We start from the raw sequence: 21105 nt of genomic DNA, 5'->3' as shown, positions 1-21105 counted from the left end.
GTTGTTCTTCTGTCCTGGACACTGATTACCGCGCAAAAGCAGATTAGAACCCCCTAGCCCCCCATCCCCAGAGACAGCATTATCAAGCTGACAAATTGTGGCACGACGGGGTGAGGGGACCTCACGCAAAATCTAAGAAGTTTCTGGAGGGCTGGCTTTAATTTGTCCCCACCCCCCTCCCTCCTCCATTGTCTCAGTCTGATGAATCTTTTTGGGGCTGTTAGCTGGGGAGATGATGGCGTCCTGATTTCCTCTTGTGGCCATTCTTCAACTTAAGTGGACGTGTTCACTCAGCGTGCGAGGAGATTGGTCAATTAAAGGATCATGTGATTAAATTATTGCAACCGCCAGTCTTTTCCCTCTGTCGCTGAGTGATCGCTTACTGTCCAAAGTGAAGCAGTTTCTCTTAGCGGAATAGATTAATTGAAACAAATCAGTGTCTCTGTCGATGGGCTCGCATTGTCCCCTACATTGAGATAAAGAGCGTTTGCTGGAGTTGCCTATTTTTGGATGTCTAAGTGTGTGTGCGCGTGTGTGTTTGAATGGTTGTCTGTGATGTGTTTACTTTTCCTTATCTTGGTCCAATCCAGCACTTGATTGTCTAAAGGTTTTTTTGGGGGGCATTATGTTTGTTAAAAATGCCTGATGTAATGGTGATGCATACTGTGAGGGGACAATATAAGGTATAATATTGGGTTGGTATAGTGGTTAAGGAAGCGACCCCGTAATCAGAAGGTTGCTGGTTCGAATCCCGATCTGCCAAGGTGCCACTGAGCAAAGCACCGTCCCCACACACTGTTCCCCGGGTGCCTGTCATGGCTGCCCACTGCTCACTCAGGGTGATGGGTTAAGTGCAGAGGACAAATTTCACTGTGTGCACTGTGTTGCTGTGTATCACATGTGACAATCACTTCACTTTCATTTTGGGGTGTAATTCATAAAGAAAAATCAATGTGGAGGCTTCTATAGAAAACAGAGGTCTTGTGGAATCAATGGCAAAAAAAATCTAGCGAGATAGGTCTGCCCATAGCAGTATTGTTTTTTTTTTTTTTTTACATGTGATACCTGCACGATTTTTGTGCATATGCAAACAGTGCTTCTCAGTTTATAGCACTGTGTAGTTATGTGAGGAAAAAGTGAGAAAGTGAAGTGATTGTCACATGTGATACACAGCAGCACAGCACACAGTGCACACAGTGAAATTTGTCCTCTGCATTTAACCATCACCCTGAGTGAGCAGTGGGCAGCCATGACAGGCGCCCGGGGAGCAGTGTGTGGGGACAGTGCATTGCACAGTGGCACCTCATTGGCACATATGCGGATCGGGATTCGAACCGGCAACCTTCTGATTGTGGGGCCGCTTCCTTAACCGCTAGGCCACCACTGCCCCGCTAGGCCACCACTGCCCCTACTAGTCTGTCTATTAGTCTGTACCCAATCAGTGAAAAAGCATAGGTATAGATGTAAATATTTTAGTACATTATTAGAAAAATTAAAGCAGAAAATACAAATAACATGATTCATGTTTCAATTAATAGGCTGTGAAAAAATTAATTATTGTATAGGAATAGTCACATTTATGGCCAAAACCTTAGTGAAATTTACAAGAGCCTATTTGTCAAATTTGTGGGAAGGTTGCAGTGATTGGATTAAATTACAAAGTCAAACAGATTTAAGAGGGCTGGATTCAATTAGAATGAATTAAAACAATTACTGAAGGGACTGCATCTCAAACCTACACAAATTATAAAGAAACAAATGGATACATACATAAAAAAAAAAAAAAAAAACCTCTCCTTCCCACGATCTGCCCAGTGTTTTCTCTCTGGGAAATCCTCCTTTTTTTGAACTCTTTCTGTCCTCTGTCATCACTCCATACCTTTTCTTTGTCTCCTCTAAACCCAACTGAATCTTAAATGAAAGGTGATCTCTGCACCAGCATGAAAGAGGGGGGCTTTGCAACAAAGCCTGAGTTTTAAAAAGCGAGTGCGCAAGGGACAGCTTGAAAAGCGAGGACAATCACTGGCTTTTAGATTTCCGGGAGTTCGCTGGGAGTGACAGGGAACCGGGCAGATTTTCTGCTTTGCCATTTCTGCTCACGCTCTTTTTGTCTCTAACCGCTTACCGTTCCTCCACAGGTGCCTGTCCTGTGTTAATGGCTCGTTCCCATGCCACTGGTGTAAATATCGGCACATGTGCACCCAGAACGCCAATGATTGCTCTTTCCAGGAGGGGCGGGTCAACATGTCTGAGGTGAGTACCTGATTGGTCAGATCCACTGTCCGTTTGTGCCATGGTTTATTTATGAGATACCTAATGCCTTTCTCACGACTGATTGGGACTTTATGAAGTCCCACCTCGTCACCCTCCTATTATCTGTTATTCAAATGACATAGACACGTGCAAACACCCTTTTGTCTTTAAGCAGGCAGTACGGCATGTCTGGTCATGTACAGGATGCCTTTAGTTCCTTCACTGTTGCAGACTGGCACGTATACACACACACACACACACACACACACACACACACACACTTTTCTTTTTCATTTTGTGAGTGCCAGCGTGGGTCTTTGAGTGTACACTGATCCATGCTGGGTGAAGCCGTCTTTGTCGTTAAGGCTCATTGTGTTGCGGTGTTGCATTGTTTGTTTCTATAGCGGTGGAGGTTCTGTCGGGACGGTAACTGCCGCTGTGCGTAGAACCCTGGGATTTCCGAACTGATAGACACGACAAAGTAAATGAAAAAGAATACGCGTGCACACACTCATACACACACATACACAATTGCTATGGAAATTGCATCATGTTCAAATATCTAAATGCTACATTAACATAAAAAACGGAACCGCGACCAACCCGTGTTCAGCGGTACTGGTGGAATACAAAGTGAGTTGTACTGCTACTGTCAACACCCCATTACACAAAAACACACTAACACACACATGCACACACACTCAGTGAAGCATGCTGATATCACCTTAGACAGTTGGGTATTAGCATGCCCCACAAGTTCCCAGCGGGTTGCAGATTTACATTCACAAACACACACACACACACACACACACACACACACACACACACACAGAAATGTGTATGCGTCTGTTGCCAGACTCAAAGCAGATGCAATTCCCTTATCTACTTAGCCTTTTTCTTGGGAGAGGTGGGGTTGGGGGGTCCGATTGGCTCTTCTGTATGCATAGATGTTGTTAATTGGTCAGAAGGGAAGCAACCTCGATCCAATTACAAGTGGCCTCGTCGGCCTTATCTCTAGCCTGTAGCCTGGGCCTGGTGCCGTGCCTCAAAGACCAAAAAGCAGGGATTAACATTTACATGTGTACACGGACACACACACACATACACACAGAGAGAGAGAGAGAGAGAGAGAGAGAGAGAGAGAGAGCTGGTGGAGCTGTGGATTTGTGGAGCGAGGGTAATAGGTTAGACATCCTTGTATAAAAAATGTGGTGTCTGCAGGCAGTAGTCTTACAGGTGACGTACAAGAAGTTTTTTTTTTTTGTTGTTGTTTGGAGTGCTTGCATGTCCATTTGATGATGTGGCTTTGATGAACTACACACACACACACACACACACACACACACACATGTACTTGCATGTGGTTGAATGGTCACACATGGAAATCCTCCTGGTCCTCTCTCTCTGTGTCTCACTCACACACACACATTTATCATCTGTTTCTGCTGCGATTTCCATTTGCTACGGTCCGCACGCTCGCAATGTCAAACACATCCCCATTGGCTACACTCTGAACATGTGTTATTATGATTTAACGGAAGAGCGGAAGCACGTGTGTTGCGAGTTTGTGCGTGTGTTCCTTTCCCATTTGTAATTTTACTTCAATATAAGATTATGAGGGGTCAGCGTAACATGCACGCGCACGGTTTCCCTCTGGCCGGCTGACAGCACTGTTGTGTTTTTGGCAGAGCTCTCCGGCGTGTTTGCTTCGTCTCCGTGCCTCAGTGGGTGTTGCTCTGTGGTCTGAATGCCACCTGATACAACCACACATCACACAGCACTCCCCTCTTAACCTGATGTCCTGTCAGTCTCAGCCTGGTCCCATTTTACCATCTGCAGTCTTCGGGGTCTCTGCCTATCCTTCGCTGCCCTGGCAGTTAGTTCGCCTTTAGTAAAAGGCCTGTAATCGCTGCAGTTTTACCACATGAGCCTGTTTTGGATTCTGATTTTGTATTTAATACCTTCTTACACTCTCTTGCCACCCACTGTCTGGATGAGCACAGATCTATGAAAGCATCATTGGGACCAAAATGGAATTTTACGAATGGCTTACAGACACTCTAGGAAGATTTTTTATCAGTCTTTGCCCACACCTCATAACTAATTTGATCAACGCTACCAAATATTGCTAACTAGTGTAGTGTATTTTACACTGCCACCAATATGTAAAATTTTTTTATTCTAGCTGTAGCTCTAGATAGAGAAAAACTGAAAGAATGTACTAAGCTAGCTGTTGAGGAGCTACTGTCGTTATTCTCTAACTACATAGCTAGAGACAAATCTTTAAGCAGAAAAAAATGCCAAATTGTGATGTGTTCAGGCCTACGAAAAGTGACCCAAGCAAGGAGAACCAGTCAAAGGGTGACCGGCTTATTGGTGCTTGTGGGGAGTGAAGGCTGATCTAACTGAAGAGCTACTGCTGAAAAAGTAAGTGGAGGCTTCTATAGAGAACAGAGGTCTTGTGGAGTCAATGCCTTGATTGGTCAGGACGGGCTGATTTGGTGAAGAGTTCACCCTGTGCATATCAAGGACAATACCATCTATAACAAGTGCTGCAAGTCTTAAAACAATGAAATGGTTTCTTTTGCTGGTGCAATACAGTAGCATTAAAAGTTCATTGAATCTCTCAGATGACTGGTGTGACTTTCAGTCTAATTTGACAGAAGATTGAAAATGGTTGAATGCAGTTGTCAAGAAAAAGAATGGGCATCATATCCAGTGTATCATGTCTGTATCTCACAGTTGCTTAAAAGGCGTTTTTATTACTAAAGTCTGTGGATTGGGAGAGTAGGAAGTTAATAAAATAATGGCATTAAGGCTGTGAGACTGAGCAGGAGTGATAAGGCAAAATGTTATTGTACACAGGAATGTTCAACTACATTTCATGGTTAATTTGCTGATGTGAGATTATAGGGTGGCGCTTGGGTATTTACACATGCACCGCTGATCTAAAGAGGTAGAGGTTCCTGTAAATAGCATAGCAAGAGGTTTTATGGAAGACTGTTACGGATGAACCTGTATTAAATAGAACAATTTAAAGGATGTTTGTTTGATGGTCGTAGGGACCATAGTACTTTCAAAGAATATGTTCCCAGTCTTTTGAAGGTTTGCACAGACTTTAATGTTGGAGTAGAAGTGGTCCCAGCGTAGCAAGATACAAATAGGTTACATCCTGATTTTATTTTGAACGATTTGCACTTCTTGCGCTCATTTAAATGGGTGGTGAAATAGCATTGCATTGCCTCAACATCTCAAATTGAAATTGAGTTCAATCAGCTACTTGATAAATAGCTGTACGATAAATGAAAATAGGTTGGACTAATATCTTCAGTGCAGTATGGGGGAAGCTGAATTTGACCCTTTGGGATGGAAGCCAAATTGGGATTTGTTTAAGTAGTTTATTTCGAGAAGCTCCGTCTCATTATGCCATTTCATTATTTTCTGAAGGCGCTATGGTATTAACTGCGAAATTGAAATTGGCCTAAGAGGTGGGATCACGGCATTGGTGCAATGATGCTGTTTTCTATACAGAGGAAATAAGCAGGCTCGCTTTTGAAGACTTGATGAAATAGAATGTGGCAAAAAAATCTTTACATTTTTTATTTAATTAGCCTGATATTACTTTCAAAATTAGCTTGTTTTAGGGCAATTGATTATTATTAACAGGGATTAACAAGTGGATGAGGATAGAAACTTTCTAACTATTTAAATGAACAGTGATTTTTGCACACAGTATTTTTTTAATTATCGCACACGTTTTTTGCCTCTTTTCCTGGCATTTGTAGCGACCTAACACCTCAACACTTGCCACCCTTTTATACTTGCTTCTTTGTCGATAATCCTTTGTTCTGCATCAGATTTCTTTTTGTTGCCATGACTACTTGCGGGTCAGTGAAGAGTGGCGGCAGTGCTATCGTGCCATCTGTAATTAGCTGGGATGTGATAACTTATCTTGTTATCCCGCGGGGGCCTTCAGTGGTTGGACAAAATACAAAAACAGAAATCTTTTCTTCAGTCCATCTTTCTCTCGTAAGTGGTTGAAGGCGAACCGCAATCTTCCCCATCGTGTAATCAGCGAGCTTTGTAAAGTTTGTCCAGAACAACGAGAGAAACGGGGATTGTGGGTAAAAATGACTCTGAATAAGAATTCGAAGTCCATCACCGAGAGAAAATATTTGACGGTCACATACCGCCAGCTCACCTCCACGCTCCCCGCGTTTATGGTACGTGAGTAGATTGTTGCCGTGGTTTGCCAGAGTCATGCGTTTTGTGTTGACGCCCATTGTTCACGGCATGGGAACGTTGTGTGAAAATTCTGTGCTGAAATCCGGCAGAGTGGGAGAGACGGACAGTAAGAAAAAGTCGACGTGTAACACATGGCCAGTTGGAATTCGGCGATGGACCGTGAGCTGCTGCGCCGCCATGTTTGCACTGGCTCTAACCCAGTGACGAACACGGACACACTTTCATACCCGCCCCCTCGTGCAGCTGTGTGTGGCGGGGGACAGGGGGATGTAAGAATGAAGGGAAGAAGGGATGAGGCGAGGGAAGAATGCCCCCTGTGGAGATGTGGGTGTCTTGAGGGCTGGTGTTCTGTGTGTTTGTGTGTGTGTGTGTTTGAGTGATTATAAGTGTGTCTGGGTCTTATCTGAGGAAACCAGAGCCTGCACAGAAGGGCCACAGGCGGAGAAAGAGAAAGAGCGAGGGATGTGAGGAGAGGGGAGGGCTGGGTGAAGGCAGCGTGCCAGTCGGTGTCCTCAGTGTGTCTCTCACCAATGCCTCCTAAACTCAACCACTCAGGATAAGCTGTCAGACCCCATTTTGGGTCGTCGGCTCACCCTAAACACCTCCACCCCCCCCCACCATCGGCATGTTTGCGCCAGCTAGACCCCGTGGTGCGTAATTAGACACCTCGTCCCCCCCCCCTCCTCCCTGTCTCTCCTCCTCTTCCTGGGCCGTTTCGTAATGAGAAGGTTGGTGGTTGGGTGGTGAATAAAATATGAGTGGATGGAGAGAGGGGCGAATAAGCGGCGGGGGGACCGGGGCTGCATTGCGGAGAGCCTCTCCGCCTACTCCCGTCCGGCCCTGCGGGAACCCGCTGTTCGCCGGGCCCACGCAGCCGTGGAGGACGCCCGGGCCGGTCGCGCCGAGTCTTAAGTGAGTCCAGATGCGAGCGCGAGCAAGGCCCATAACAGAGATTACATTATGGGAGTGACGCAATTTATTTTCCAAAAATGTAGCGGGGGAGACGGAGAGAACAGGAAAGGGAGGAGAGGAGGAGCCTGAGCGCGCAGTCCCGAGCCAGTTGGACTGTGACCGTCTCCTAACAAGACGGGAAGGGGAGAAAGGAGGAGCCTCCGCCTGTCCTCCTAGAGGTAGAGCTGGTCTCAGCTCGACCGTGGCGATCCCACCCACGCCTTGACTGACATCACATGACAGTCACAGGACCAACTCCGCTTGTCCTGGAACATTCCAGAACACATCCAGAGAAGGCGTAACGTCGGCCAGGGAGGTCCAGTCATGTGAACCACCGCAGCATTTCGCAGCATTTCACTTTTCATCATTTCCCCCCACATCTGCAGTTTCGCAGACATGGCAAACGTCCTTTCAGTTCCTCGGTGTGATGAAACTGGCACTCCGTAGCAGTGCAGCCGAACTGGAAACTCACAGGGTCATCACATGTGACTGCAGGCGCCCTACAGATAAATCACGTCAAAATTGGCTTGATTTCATTAGTTAGGGAATTATTATTTCTGTGGAGCCGCTGTTATGGCCATAGGCCTGTATGCATCTGAGCAGTAAACAGGATAATCCGAAAGAGATTACAAACTGAAATGTGCAGAAAGACACGGTAATCCTTGGGAAAGGTGGATTATATGTTCAGAGGGTATCTGTATTTTTCAGATAACGCAGTCGTTGTTTCCGTGGTGCTACGTTCTCTGTGGTGTCTAGTTCTGGGTCAGAAGGTAAAAACCCTCATGCATTTACATTTACATTTACAGCATTTATCAGACGCCCTTATCCACAGCGACTTACAATCAGTAGTTACAGGGACAGTCCCCCCTCTGGTTCACAGGCGAGTGTCTTACCCACTAGGCTACTACCACTCCACATGCAGGGTGGGTGTTGGTTTTTTTTACTTTTTAAATACTTCCTCTAACCTGCAAACTAAGTGAAGTGATTGTCACTTGTGGTACACAGCAGCACGGTGCACACAGTGAAATGTGTCCTCTGCATTTAACCCATCACAGCGTTTGGCGACCTGTTGTCTCCCCCCGCTCCGTCAGGACATGTGACCTCTGACTCCTAGTCCCAGCGTGACTCTGTGTGTGGCACCTGCGATTTAGTCAGACCCCACCCCGCTTTTTCCCACAAATCCCCCTTTCCCATGATTACCGGAGGCAGTCATGACTTCGCCATGAAGGACCCCATCCTGAGAGGACGAGGCACGTGCCACTCTCTTCAGATTAATTAATTACCCGACACGTTAATTAAGAGCAAATGGCAGCGTTCGCCGTTCTCTCACCTCCTCGGGTTGCGTACAGGTCTCTCCTGGTGTGCTGCCATCAGCGAGCAGACTTCCCTCCTCGTGCCCTCTCTCTCTCGCTCGCTCTCCCCCCCTCCCTCCATCTCTTGGCGTGGAAGAGGCGCTCTGAGAGCAGCCTGTCACTGATCCACAGGTTTAATTATTCAAACAGGATTAAATCTTCATTTCCAGCTGCCTCTGCATGCCTGCGTAATGGAGCACAGAGATGAATATTGCATCTCAGAGAGGAGGAGAACCAGAGAGAACGGGGGGGTGAACGGCCGAAGAAACAGACAGAGAGAAACAGGGATGAGGTGGAGGATGACGGTGGAGAGTGAGGCATGCAGAAAACGGGTGGATTGCGAGACGATTATCGCGCGTCTCGTCTTCGCCTCTCGGTTGCTGCGACTAAGGGTGTCATTCCGGTAAACATTGTGCCCTCCGTTTGCACGTTTCGGAGGGAGAAGCCATTCATCAGTTGAGATTTAAACTGTCAGAGTCGCTTCCCTCTTAATTATTAACCACTGTTGGATCAGATAATGAAGCATCCGTGCCGAAACGATGTTGCCAAATGAGTCGTGTCATCACTGTGACATCTGTGGAGTTGCCGGATTCGGGAAAGTCTCCTCGCACTAATTCAATCACGCCGGGTTCCTTGCGTCTAGAACACGACTTTGAGCTGGCGGGCGCAAGCGGGGAAAGAGACTTCACATTTGTTATGAGCGTTGCCCTGGCAACCCCTCTTTTGTTTTACGCAATCTCTGGACCAATCCCTGATCTGTGAGCTCTGGACACATGTTGAACATCAGCGAGGAAAGACCGAAGGACAGGCGATTTCTGGGGATGCTAGGGGGGGGGGGGTGTATAATTAAAGAATTCTATAGTTTTCTTTCTCTTTTTCTTCTTTTTCTTTATTTATTTCCTTTCTTTTTCTCACTCCCCCAGCCTTGAATTAATCTTTACCCTGCTGCGTTTAAGTAGGGAGCGTTAGAAGAGGGCAATAGGAGTAGGCGGACACTCCACTTCCCTTTTATGATTCAAAGTTCCTTTCATTCTGCGCCACTCCACTCCTCTGGGTTCTGGTGCCTTATTAAATCCTTTCTCCTCTTCCTTCCCTCGCTCTATCTGCATCTCGTTTTTTTTTTTTTTTTTACCACCCCCACTTCCCCGTGTCTCTCTCCTTTTTGCTCTTTTGATTAATTTGCCTATTCAGAAATGCTGCGTCTTGTACTCGACCATACAATTTTTCTTTCTAGCTTCCCCCCCACCGTCCTTCTCCTCCCCAAAAAATGGTACCCGGAATCTCTTCCCCCCATCCTCTCCCCCTGCTCTCTCCTTTTTCATGGCTGCGGAGAAGCACCTCGTATTTTAATGAGCTTGCCTCAGCTGTTCCACCAAATAGAACATGCCAGGAATAACATGAAAAGGGACGGATGGTGCGAGAGAGGGAATTGGAGATCAGAAGAGTTTTTTTTTTTTTTTTTTTTTTTTTTTCCCGCTCCCCCCTTCCTTTCCTTCATTTATTTTTTTCCCCACATCCACTGCTGCTCCATTACTGTCCATTTGGCTGACAGGTAGCGCAGCTTTAGGCTTTGGAAGACACACTGAGTATGAAGCAGAAGTTTATGTTAGTAGTGGTTTTATAAAGAAAAGAGAAACCAGGCGGTTTTGGGGATTTTATTTATTATTTTTTTTACACTCGCACCATATCGCCCCATCTGTGTTGAGGGTAATAGACACTTTTTGAATAATTATAGGAACATTTGGGGTTTTTTTGGTTGCACAAAAAAGCGACTGGCCAAGTGACTGCCAACATTTGCGTGATTTCAGCATGTCAGCGGTAAAAGCATGTTCGTAAGTATGTGTGTGGCTGTTACATGGCTGACACCACGGATTCATTTGGCAAGTCAGTGTACACAACTCCTAGTTTAGTGGTTTAGACCCCAAAAAAGAGTTGTGCCTGAAAACCCACCATCATTTCCAGTCCCTCCAGTGTGAAATAGGTGGCATCTGTCTACGAAGGCGCATTCATATGAGGCAAATTTCAGTAAACTCCGCTGCAAAACATAAAACGTTTCTTACGTAATATATAATGATGGAACTAATCAGGCAAGGTGGGGCATCATTCTGCCTGCACCTTATGGCCACTCTGGTAGGCCAAAGCAGAGCGAACATTACAGCGTTACCAACTGACCAAAAGAAAATGTTTAACCGTAATAAAATACCATAGAAAAATAAAAATGACAAAATATCCGGGGAGATATGTAATAGACCTCTCAAGGAGTAATCTGTACACAAGTCACTTAATTACAATTTGAGATGAGTAATTAGTAGTGTGTAACAGATTTTCATTAGGAAAATGGAACTTTTTGAACTCTGCTCAACTCCTTTCGTGCGGAGATTATAAGATCAGCCTAAAGTGAGCTCATTTGCTCCAATATTGCGTTAGCGCTGGTCTAACCTTGTAAATACCGGTGGACATGCCTGGACCATTGCTGCGAAAATGACCTCACGGGTTCCAAACAGGAAACGAGCGGCCGGGCGCAGCAAGTAAATCAAATGCTCTGGGTCTGGTTGGCGTGGCGATAGATGAAATCATCTCCAGCGGCAAGTCGGCGCGACCTTGTCCCCCGGCTCCGTGATGAGGGCTGCAGTGCGTCCGACTTTGCGCTGACTTGACAGCCCTCTGAACATTATCCGTCCCTGTCGTACAAGCACAAAGCTTTTCCGGTTGTTTGTTTAATCGCACCATTTTCTATTTGCCTCCCCGCCCTCTCTCTACGTCCTATCTAAATTCCACACATCAGTTGTGAAATTAATTATGGATGAATTTGATCTTAAAAAATGTGCTGTGTCCAGACAGCCTGTTCATTATGCATGCATAGCGTTTTCCTCTTTTCTCAAGTTTTATTTATTTATTTTCTGTCGACTTGCAGCCTTTAATCCCTGCTGTTTTATTCATGCCTCACTCCGTATCGTTTGAATCTCTCTCGCTCTCTCTCCCCTTGTCCAGTTTAAAGCTCTCGACCCCCCCCTCTTAAATTCTGTCCGTAGGGGAATTTTGACCAGCATGGTGGCCACCAGAGCAGCCCGTAACCGATTATATTAAACAGGGCCTGAAGGGGAAATGATTGTTGTGCTTAAAGCCCGACCTCTGCCCTTCAGCCTTCCACATGATGCAACACAGCAGAGACGTTCCTTCTTCACAAGATCGAAGAAAATTATCATAATGATATCATCATGATACCGGGATGATACACGGTGATAATGTACGGTCTTATTCTTTTAGTCTAAAGTTATAGTCAGGACATGGTTATCCAGATTTAAGCGAAGAGTTTACTTTGTTTTTTTTGTGTATACTGTATATGTAAGGGGGCCAAATGCTGAAAAGACCTTATATTTGCCTTCAATGATTACCGAATGTTCTCCGCCCAGTAAAAGTGTGCCATTTCTATGTCATTGTTACTGGGCCTACAGCTTAAAAAAAATCATGTGATTACACAATCCAAATGTGCTGTTTCCATGTCATTGTTACTGCCTTGTTAAAAATGGGCTGAATAATATCTGATTACCATTGGCCTTTCGGCCACCAAAATTGATCAGTGCAGTACAGGGTTGGTTTCGGTGTACTTTGTGTACTTCGTACTTGGTGTAGCTATGAGGTGGATGTCATGAATAAAGTGACCAGTGTGTGTGTATATTTTACACAAACCATTGATGTAGGAGGCACATTGAACACAACACCACAATGTCTGTGAGCATCTTGTGATGTGAATTTGCCTCACTGGTGGCCCTTTAATCCTCCAACCAAAGGACGGCCGGTCTTTTCCAGTCTGTGCAATTAAAGAGATTGGCGAGGATCTCGCTGTATTATTTGATCCCATTCAATTAGCTGGAATTACAAAAGCCCACTCTTCTGTCTCTCACCGGAGGCCAAGTGACGTCTGAAAGAGCCAAGGGCTCAGCCAGAGGGAGCTCTCCCTCCAGAGCGGGGGATGAGTCGGCCCCGGGAAGAAAGGAGAGCTGGAGCACCGCCCTGAAGTGTGCATTTTTTGGCCTGGCTTTTCCCCTCTGACTTGCTTTTCCCACGTGGGTGTTTTTTTTTTTCTGCTGTCGGAATGTCTTAAAAAGCATCAGCCATTGTTTTTTTTATATTGGAAAATGGAGGTAAAATGTGTTGTGGTGATCCATGCTGTGAAACATTGGAGCTGTTGAGGAACAAGACTGTTGGTTCTTGCTGCTCCGCTGTGGAACTCTAGTCGTTCTTTACCCGTCTGATGTATTTCCTGGGCTTTTTTTTTTTTTAATGAGCGCTCCATCCTCCAGTGCTGTGTAAAGCGGTTGCGGTCGACGTCGTCTGGGCACCACTTCAAAGTTTCACCCGGGTGGCTTGTGGGCAGGGAAGTGCTGACCAGACTGCTGTGGCCAACCTTCTGTCAGCCAGCTGTTTACCTGCCGCGTGGAAACAAAGCAGTCAGCTCCACTTACATTCTTCCTTTCACTTTGCCTCTTTCCCCCCTTACACACATGCGCACACAATGCTGGTGAATACCGGATATCATAAAACATCAAATGAAACTCTTTCAATGAGAACTCAGTTAAGTGCTTTTCTTGTTCAAACACACACACACACACACACACACACACACGTGCACACAGTTGCCCTAACCAAAAGATATGCACTTTGACCTGTTTGGATAGCTTTCCTTGAAATACAATATGCTAATGTTGCCAAATTTAAGTGCATTAAGGGATGGATGTTCTGGTGGATTCTTTTAATGTCACTTGTTCCACGGTAGCCTGCCAAGAATAATTAAAAATGCTTTTTCTTGCCAATTATTATTAACTAAAAAAAATTCATTTTTGACCCAGACTTTCCATTTTGTTGTGTGTTGCGATGATTACAATGCTGATTTGCTACCTCTGTGCTAGTAGATAACTTGAGAATGATGGTCAAACTGCACATGGTCAGACTTTTGTTAGTTACTTTTGGCTTTAATCTTTTAGGTGTAATATTCTTTAGTCTTGGTGTAATATTCATTAAAATTAAGTTATTTATCGTAAAAAAGTGAATATGAATAAGACTGAAAATGAGTCCGTCTCTCTCTCTCTCCCTCCTCATAGTTTCCACTGCATTGTCTCTCAGTAGCCGAGGTATCATTCGAGTTTATTAAGTGTGTCTCGCTAATCCCTGTGCATTATCTGCCAATCACATTCTAATCGGTCCAGGGTAAACTGAGTGAGCCCACGAGCAAACACTCCTCTGTTTGGCCACACTGCAGCTCACTGTCAGCTCATATGTATTTAAATAAGGAGTGTGTGTGTGTGCCCATCGATCGACAACCTGTTTGTGCATATCTTCATCTTTGCACAGGAAGGAATGGTTGACAGGTGTGCGAGGCTGTGCACAAGTGTGCATAAACGTGTGTTCCAGTGTTTACCTTTTGGGTTTCATTATGTTTGCAGGTGAAGGAATGGAAATTAACTTTTTTTTTGTTGTTGTTGTTTTTCTGCACCAGGACTGCCCGCAGATCCTTCCCTCCACTCAGATCTACATCCCAGTGGGTGTGACCAAGCCGGTCACCCTGGCGGCCCGGAACCTTCCGCAGCCTCAGTCAGGCCAGAAGAACTACGAGTGCATCTTCAACATCCAGGGAGAGAAGACCAACGTTCCGGCCCTGCGCTTCAACAGCTCCAGCATCCAGTGTCAGAAAACACCGGTCAGTGCAGCGGGGACACGGCCATATGTACCCACACATACACACACACAGGCCCATTTACACACTATATACAAAATTAGCAGTAAAGTATATCAGACCACACACACACACACACCAACATGACGTGTTCTCTGGGGCAGTGCCCTGTTACAAGCTCTGCGCCTGTCTGGACTCAGATGCTCCGCTGTCAGGGGATCTCACCCTGTCTGTGATGTATGACCAGCCGACGGCGCGCAGTCATGGTTGGGATATCTGGTAGTGGCGTGCAAGTTACAGCGATCGGTCATGTTCCCTCCGAGACACGTGGCAGACAGCAGCGCGCTGATGGAGGATGCGAACTGAGCTGCGGTACGACTGACCCAGGGTCAGTTAATGCTGTATTTTTTAAGCTTACATATTGAGCAAGTCTATATCTCCTCGGTGCGCATATAGAACTCAAATGCTTCCTTAGGTTGTAAATCAGATACTTGATGCATGAATTTTATGGATTGGACTGATTCTGAGCTGCGATAATGACCTTCAGTGGCATGATAATGATCTCCCATAAGCAAAATCCATACCGCTGCATTTAATATTTATCTGTGACTAACCTAATACTCTTGGCCTCTCAGCCCAGCGTCAATTTAATATACTGAAATTGGAATTCAATACATTTTTTTGTGCATGCATGGGTATGTCTTTGTGTGTGTGTGTATAATTACAATATCATTAAATTATTATAACAGTGACATTAGCATTACCATATTATTAAATTAATCTAAGAATCTGCTGCCCACTGCTCAGTAAGGGAGATGGTTAAATGCAGAGGACAAAAAAAAAAAAACACTTTCATATTCACAGTTTGTGATTCACAACGAATTTCTGCAAAAAACAGGTTAGAACGTGGATTTTAATATCGCAGTGTGATATTTTGTTGATATCTGGGCTCTTTTCAGACGCTCAGTGGTGCCTCTGTGCTTCACTGAGTCTGAAAATGTGACTGAAGAACTCGGCATGATGGGATTGATCATGTTTACACAGACTCCCCACTTTTGTCTTCTCTCTCCCTTCCCTCACCCTCCCTCTTTCTCTGTGTGGTTTGTGTAGGAGTGTGCGAGGAGATTGTGTGTGTGCGTGTGTGTGTTTTATTTCTCATGAATTCCCTCACTGCTGTGAAATTTCTTGCTTTTCCCCCCTCCATTTTTCTTGCCTCTTCAGGACCAAGCCTCATTTCATCTGTGATTTAGTCGGACCCCTTTTCCTGGCGTGGAGTGATATGAGGTTCTGCCGGTGTTGGACGCATCAGATCCGTTTGCTTGATGCGCTCAGACAGCGTCACGTTGGACCTAAACAGCAGCCGTTTGTCAAGTTTTAAATCGGTGGCATGAACGGACTGGAGTGTCAGGAGATAAATTAATGTGAGCGAGGCAGAGATGTGCGTGTGTGTATATGTGTGTGTGTGTGTCGATCGATTGAATAAACAGGAGAATGGTAATCCACCGATAAGCCCTGAGCTAGACACCCTGCTACTGGCAGTACGTTACTCAGAGACGGGGTGAAGAGGGACCCTCTCCAGTTTGGGGTATCTGTCGTATATTTGCACTGCTGTTTATTCAAGCTGCCTGCTAGACTGTTCTGGAGCTGGAATATAGGATTCCGGGGGAAAGCTTTTACCTCCTCATGATTGACTGGTTTTAAATGCAGAACAGTGACCGATAAATATAATTATATCGGCCGTGACATATCTAATATTCCAGTCATTCACTTAATTCAGTCAGGAATAATAGCTTTCTGAGACCACCTAGGAGGCATATATAATCCATATACCTGTTGTCTCTAACCCTAGTCCCGAGGGACACCAGCCTTGGACGTTGTGGTACGTTGTTCAAGTGAACAACAGCGTTGAAATTAGAAGGGAAGAGTGCGTCAGGTCACTAAGCGTCCATTTCAACTTTCATGGACAAGCGGGTGCTTCCTTTGTGATGCTGAATGCTGATAGCCCGCCCTCCCGGGAGTGGATTTGTACAGGGATGTGTCATTAGGTCCGTCGCGGTTAATCCGCTGGGGTCATCAGCAGCATCTGTTCCAGGCAACTGTCAGCTAATGAAAAATCCAGGACTGCAGAAGTGCCGGGCAGATGATGAGTTCTGAAGGAAAGCAGGATGTCAGTGTTGGTATCATTTACCCTCCACCTGAGAGCTACAAGCGTGCGAAAGCCTAACAGGTAAATCTATAGGTGGTTTGTCAAGTGTGCCATTGATCACAGAAAGCAACACGGTTTTCACGTATCTATCTGCCTGAAATGAATCAATGTTTTTAACTTGGAGTCCCTGTGGCCCTTTTCATTTCACGGCACATATGACATAATGACATCAGTTAATTAGCATGCGCATGTAGCAAGCAAAGTTACACATTATTTCTTTTATTAGAACATAAAAATAAAATAATAAAGTCGTGTCACTCAGCCATCTGGCCATTTGTACTGGGAGTCCCAGTGGTCGAGTTCGGGCCACTTTCTGGCCATCTCCACTGTGGTGTTATGTCTTCATCTGCCCTCTGACAGGCGGTGGCTGGGTGTTAGAACCCTGCTGGAAAGTTCTCCTCGGTTGGGAAGATGTCTCTAGTCTGGAGTCCACTGTGGCTCCATGCTCAAATGTTTTAATTTCACCATGTGGTTGGAAAAGAAAGTGGTAGTAGCCTAGTAGGTAAGACACTCGACCATGAACCAGAACACCCAGGTTCAAATCCCACTTACTACCATTGTGTCCCTGAGCTAGACATTTGACCCTAAGTTGCTCCGGGGGGGGGACTGTCTGTGTAACTACTGATTGTAAGTCGTTCTGGATAAGGCCGTCTGATAAATGCTGTAAATGTGTATCTCATTCCTGAATAATGTAGAATATGTATAAATCCTCTTGTTTTTTCATTTTCATGTAAAGCTTGACACCCATGAACATGGCAGACTCTCTCTTAGTTTTGCTACATTTCACTGCCTGTAGTAGGTGTGTGTGTGTGTGTGTGTGTGTGTGTGTGTGTGTGTGTGTGTGTGTGTGTGTGTGAGAGAGAGAACAGCAGCTGTTTTCGAACAGTCTTGAACAGCGTGGCCAGTTCCTGATGAGATCCAATTAAAGCAGACACTGATAAAATGATGATGAATTACAGGAGGAGACGAGGAAACCAAGGGAAAAGGAGGAAAAAAGAGAAATGAAGGGAGGGAGGAAGAAGATGGATTCAAGGAGAAAAAAACATCAAGGCGGTGGGGGCCACAGGAAGGAATAGAGGATTGGAGGGAGAGATGCAGTGAGAGATAGACACAAAGGACGGGCAGCTAATGGAAGAAAAAGTGCAAAGAAAATAGGTGGACATGGAGAGAGCTGAGCTGAGGAGGACGAAAGCAGATAAGGAGAGGAGGAGTGAGAGGGGAAATGGCCGGATGGATGAAATAAATAAGGAAAAGAATGGATGGAAGGTAGGAAGATGTTAATGGCCTGGAGGGAGGGGTCGGTGGGGAAAATGAATACCGATGGAGGGATATAAAAAGCCGTGTTTGAGAGGGGAGGTGAAACGTGCCCACAGGCCAGTGATTATTACCTGCAGCCCAGGTCTAATGGGGTCCCCATCTCCAAAGGACACCCACCCTCCCACCATTTGAAGGGACGCTGATCCCTTTTACACACATGTGTGAAAATGGTGACTCTGAGCACATTGAGCGTCATTTAATAACCTGAACGCAAATGTTTTTTAGTACATCTTCACCAGATTTGCTCTAAAATGACATTGTTTCCTCTCCCCACAGTGCTGGTTCTTTTTTCTTTTACAATATTTCTTTGTTGCAAGTTATTGAGCACCGGAAACTCACCTGCGAACACAATAAAGTGTTTTACAGGGTATTTAATATACATCAGGTTTTGCTTCGGCTGCTATTGCAACTTCCCCATGGTACTGTGTTCTGGTGTTAAGTACAGTGTGTGTGTGTGTGTGTGTGTGTGTGTGTGTGTGTGTGTGTGTAGGCCTGAAGACTGTGAACCCTTTAGCCTTTACTGCAGTGAATGAGCAGACACACACACAAACTTTCTCTCTGAAACAAACCATCTGGACATACGGAATTGCCTCACTTAAACCTCCCATGTAAACAAAATGTGAGGAGATGAATCCCTCTCTCTCTCTCTCTCTCTCTCTCTCACCCGCTCTCTCTCTCTGTGTGTGTGTGAGAGTGAGAGAGAGAGATGTACCCCATGTTGTCTGTGGATGCCGGCTCAGACAGACAGCTCTTGCCACCCTGAAGTGAAGAGGGGAGTTGGTTGGAGGAGGAAAGTCTGCAGACTTCCACTCATTCACTCCCTCCCTTCCTCTTGTCCGCTTCCTCCACTCCCTTCGTTTTCAGCTCATCCTCTGCCCTCTCGCTTCCTTCCTCTCCCTCCCTCTCTCGCGCTCTCTAGACTCCAGACAGGTGATGTGCTGGTGCTTTGTTCCCACGCTTCATCCTGACTAAATAAGAATTAATTGCTGCCCAGATATCAGCATATGGCAGGCCCTCTCTTCTCCTCCACCTCTCCCTCATCCTCCGCCTTTTTTCCCTTCCCTTCTCTTGGCTACGGATGTGAGAGAAAAGCATCCCGGCTCTGATTCCCCGGCGGACAACGGCGTCATGATTAGCAGGTCGAGGCGCAGAGTCTAAAGGAGACAAGTTGTCAGAAAGAGTTGAACTGGCGCAAGGCGAAGCCCTGATTGGAGAAACGAGGCAGAGGATGAAGCGATCGAATCATTCGTTTTTTCTTCTTTATTTTAATGCATAGGCCAGCAACTTCTTAGCATTTCTCATTCCTGTCGAGAAAGAGGGAGTGTAGTAATCCTTCTAGGGTCCAAATCCTGCTAGCATCTGTAGCTGCTGTCCTACTCTCATTCCGCCCGTCTGATGAGCCGAAAGGAAAATTGAACTCTATTGGCCAAGAGATGGATTGACATATGAGCATGGAGAGAGCATGGCTGTAATGTGTCGCCGACTCAGGGGGTAGAGGCCTGGTGGGTAACACACACACCTCTGAACCAGGTTCAAACCCCACTGACTACCATTATGTCCCTGAGCAAGATTCTTAACCCTGGGTGTCTTCAGGGGACTGTCCCGGTCACTACTGATTGTAAGGTGCTCTGAATAAGGGCGTCTGGTGAATGCTGTAATTGTATATATTTGGTCTCAAATGGCAAAAAGTCCATGAGGGTCTTAATCCACCTTAGTTAGTGGCAATCGCTGATTTGGATTTTTGGTCAATGGTCAAAATCTGTCTCAAAATTCTTTAAGCTTAAGTGGCCTGTTACTGTTTTTTTGTTCTTTTTGTGTCCAGATCGTTGCACCCCATTAGTCGGTTCAATTTAAGGGATCCGTAGCGGACCCTTCCAGTAGGGGACTGATCCCGACTGTACGTAGTGGTCTTATACCATTAACTGCTGTCATGGGGACCGTGTGCTCTGAATGGGTGACATTTAAAGGCTCTCACGAAAGGCTCTCTCTTCCTCGGCCTCTGTTAGGGATGAGGTGAAAAGCGAGGCGCACTTGTGTAGAAGTAACATCAGTTAGAAAAGAAGAGCATGCAGAGTGTGTGTGTGTGTGTGTGTGTGTGTGTGTGTGTGTGTGTGTGTGTGTGTATAACTGCTCTCTCAACAGGGAGGCGAGCTCACGGTGAGCATTCTTTTTTTTTTTTAGTCCTCCACGCCGGCCCGCTTTCAAAAATGACTAATTATCTATGTGTGACCCCCCACATAAGAGGCCGTCCGCCCCTCCCCTCATTCCCCAAGCATCACCTCACCTGCTTTTTTCGGCAGCATCGGCAAATTCCTTAACCAAAGGGAGCCGTGGAAGATTCCCTGTCTGTTGCTTCATTTATTCGTTCGTTCATTTATTTATTAATTTGCTCAGCATTCCTTCGTTCCGTCCCAGCATCCCTCGTTTCTGCCGTGATCTATCGCACTGTCATAGAGCGCGCGATCCCCCCGCACCCGCGCCCCGCGTGCTTCATTAATCGTTAGCACCGCGCGTTTATTTAGTTTATTTATTTATCCCGGATCTGCCGGGAATCGGCTTCATGGTTCCCCGCCGCTAATTTGTGCAGCGCTGACTCGACAGCAGAGAAGATGGAACAACAAAAAGAGAAAACGGGAATCGCCTGCATTCCAGCACTTGTCCTCCATGCCCGTTTTACACGGTGGGGCCTACTGCAGAGCTCTGACATTATCACCCAACGCCAAATTATGCCCAAACTTGCTTTTTTTTTTTTTAAATGGAGATAGCAGCCGCATTAAGATATGCTCACTCTATCTCTTTTCCTTATTTTAATCCAACTTGCGGCTTTGTATGATATCTATTAGTGTGCTGGAGGTTATAATTAAATCATTTTCAACAATCTTTACTTGCACTGGCCTCACACACATATACATGTGCAGAGAGAGAGAGAGAGAGAGAGAGAGAGACCTTACCAGGCCCTGCCCTGTTCGGTCTTCCCCAGGGCAGCCGTGTGTTATTGAAAGAGAACATGGCGCGTTAATAAATCATGAGGGTGTTTGTGTATTGAACAGCGCTCACCTCTGGCTGGCTGGAAGGCCGCTGGTGCAGGGAGGCCCGGGATCAGGGGA

The 21105-nt window shown here is 45.8% G+C and overlaps 1 protein-coding gene across 1 annotated transcript in view; it reads left to right on the top strand.

The window, feature by feature from the left end:
• Positions 1–21105, top strand: part of plxna1b (plexin A1b) — a 146098-nt gene that overhangs the window by 84967 nt on the left and 40026 nt on the right. The window contains exons 9-10 of the mRNA XM_028997725.1: positions 2139–2253; positions 14299–14499. Of these exons, the coding sequence (XP_028853558.1) occupies positions 2139–2253; positions 14299–14499 (316 nt within the window). The remainder of the gene's footprint in view (positions 1–2138; positions 2254–14298; positions 14500–21105) is intronic.

The sequence above is a fragment of the Denticeps clupeoides genome, chromosome 12, assembly GCF_900700375.1.
Source record: "Denticeps clupeoides chromosome 12, fDenClu1.1, whole genome shotgun sequence".
NCBI lineage: Eukaryota > Metazoa > Chordata > Actinopteri > Clupeiformes > Denticipitidae > Denticeps > Denticeps clupeoides.
This window is presented reverse-complemented; position numbering and strand designations above follow the sequence as displayed.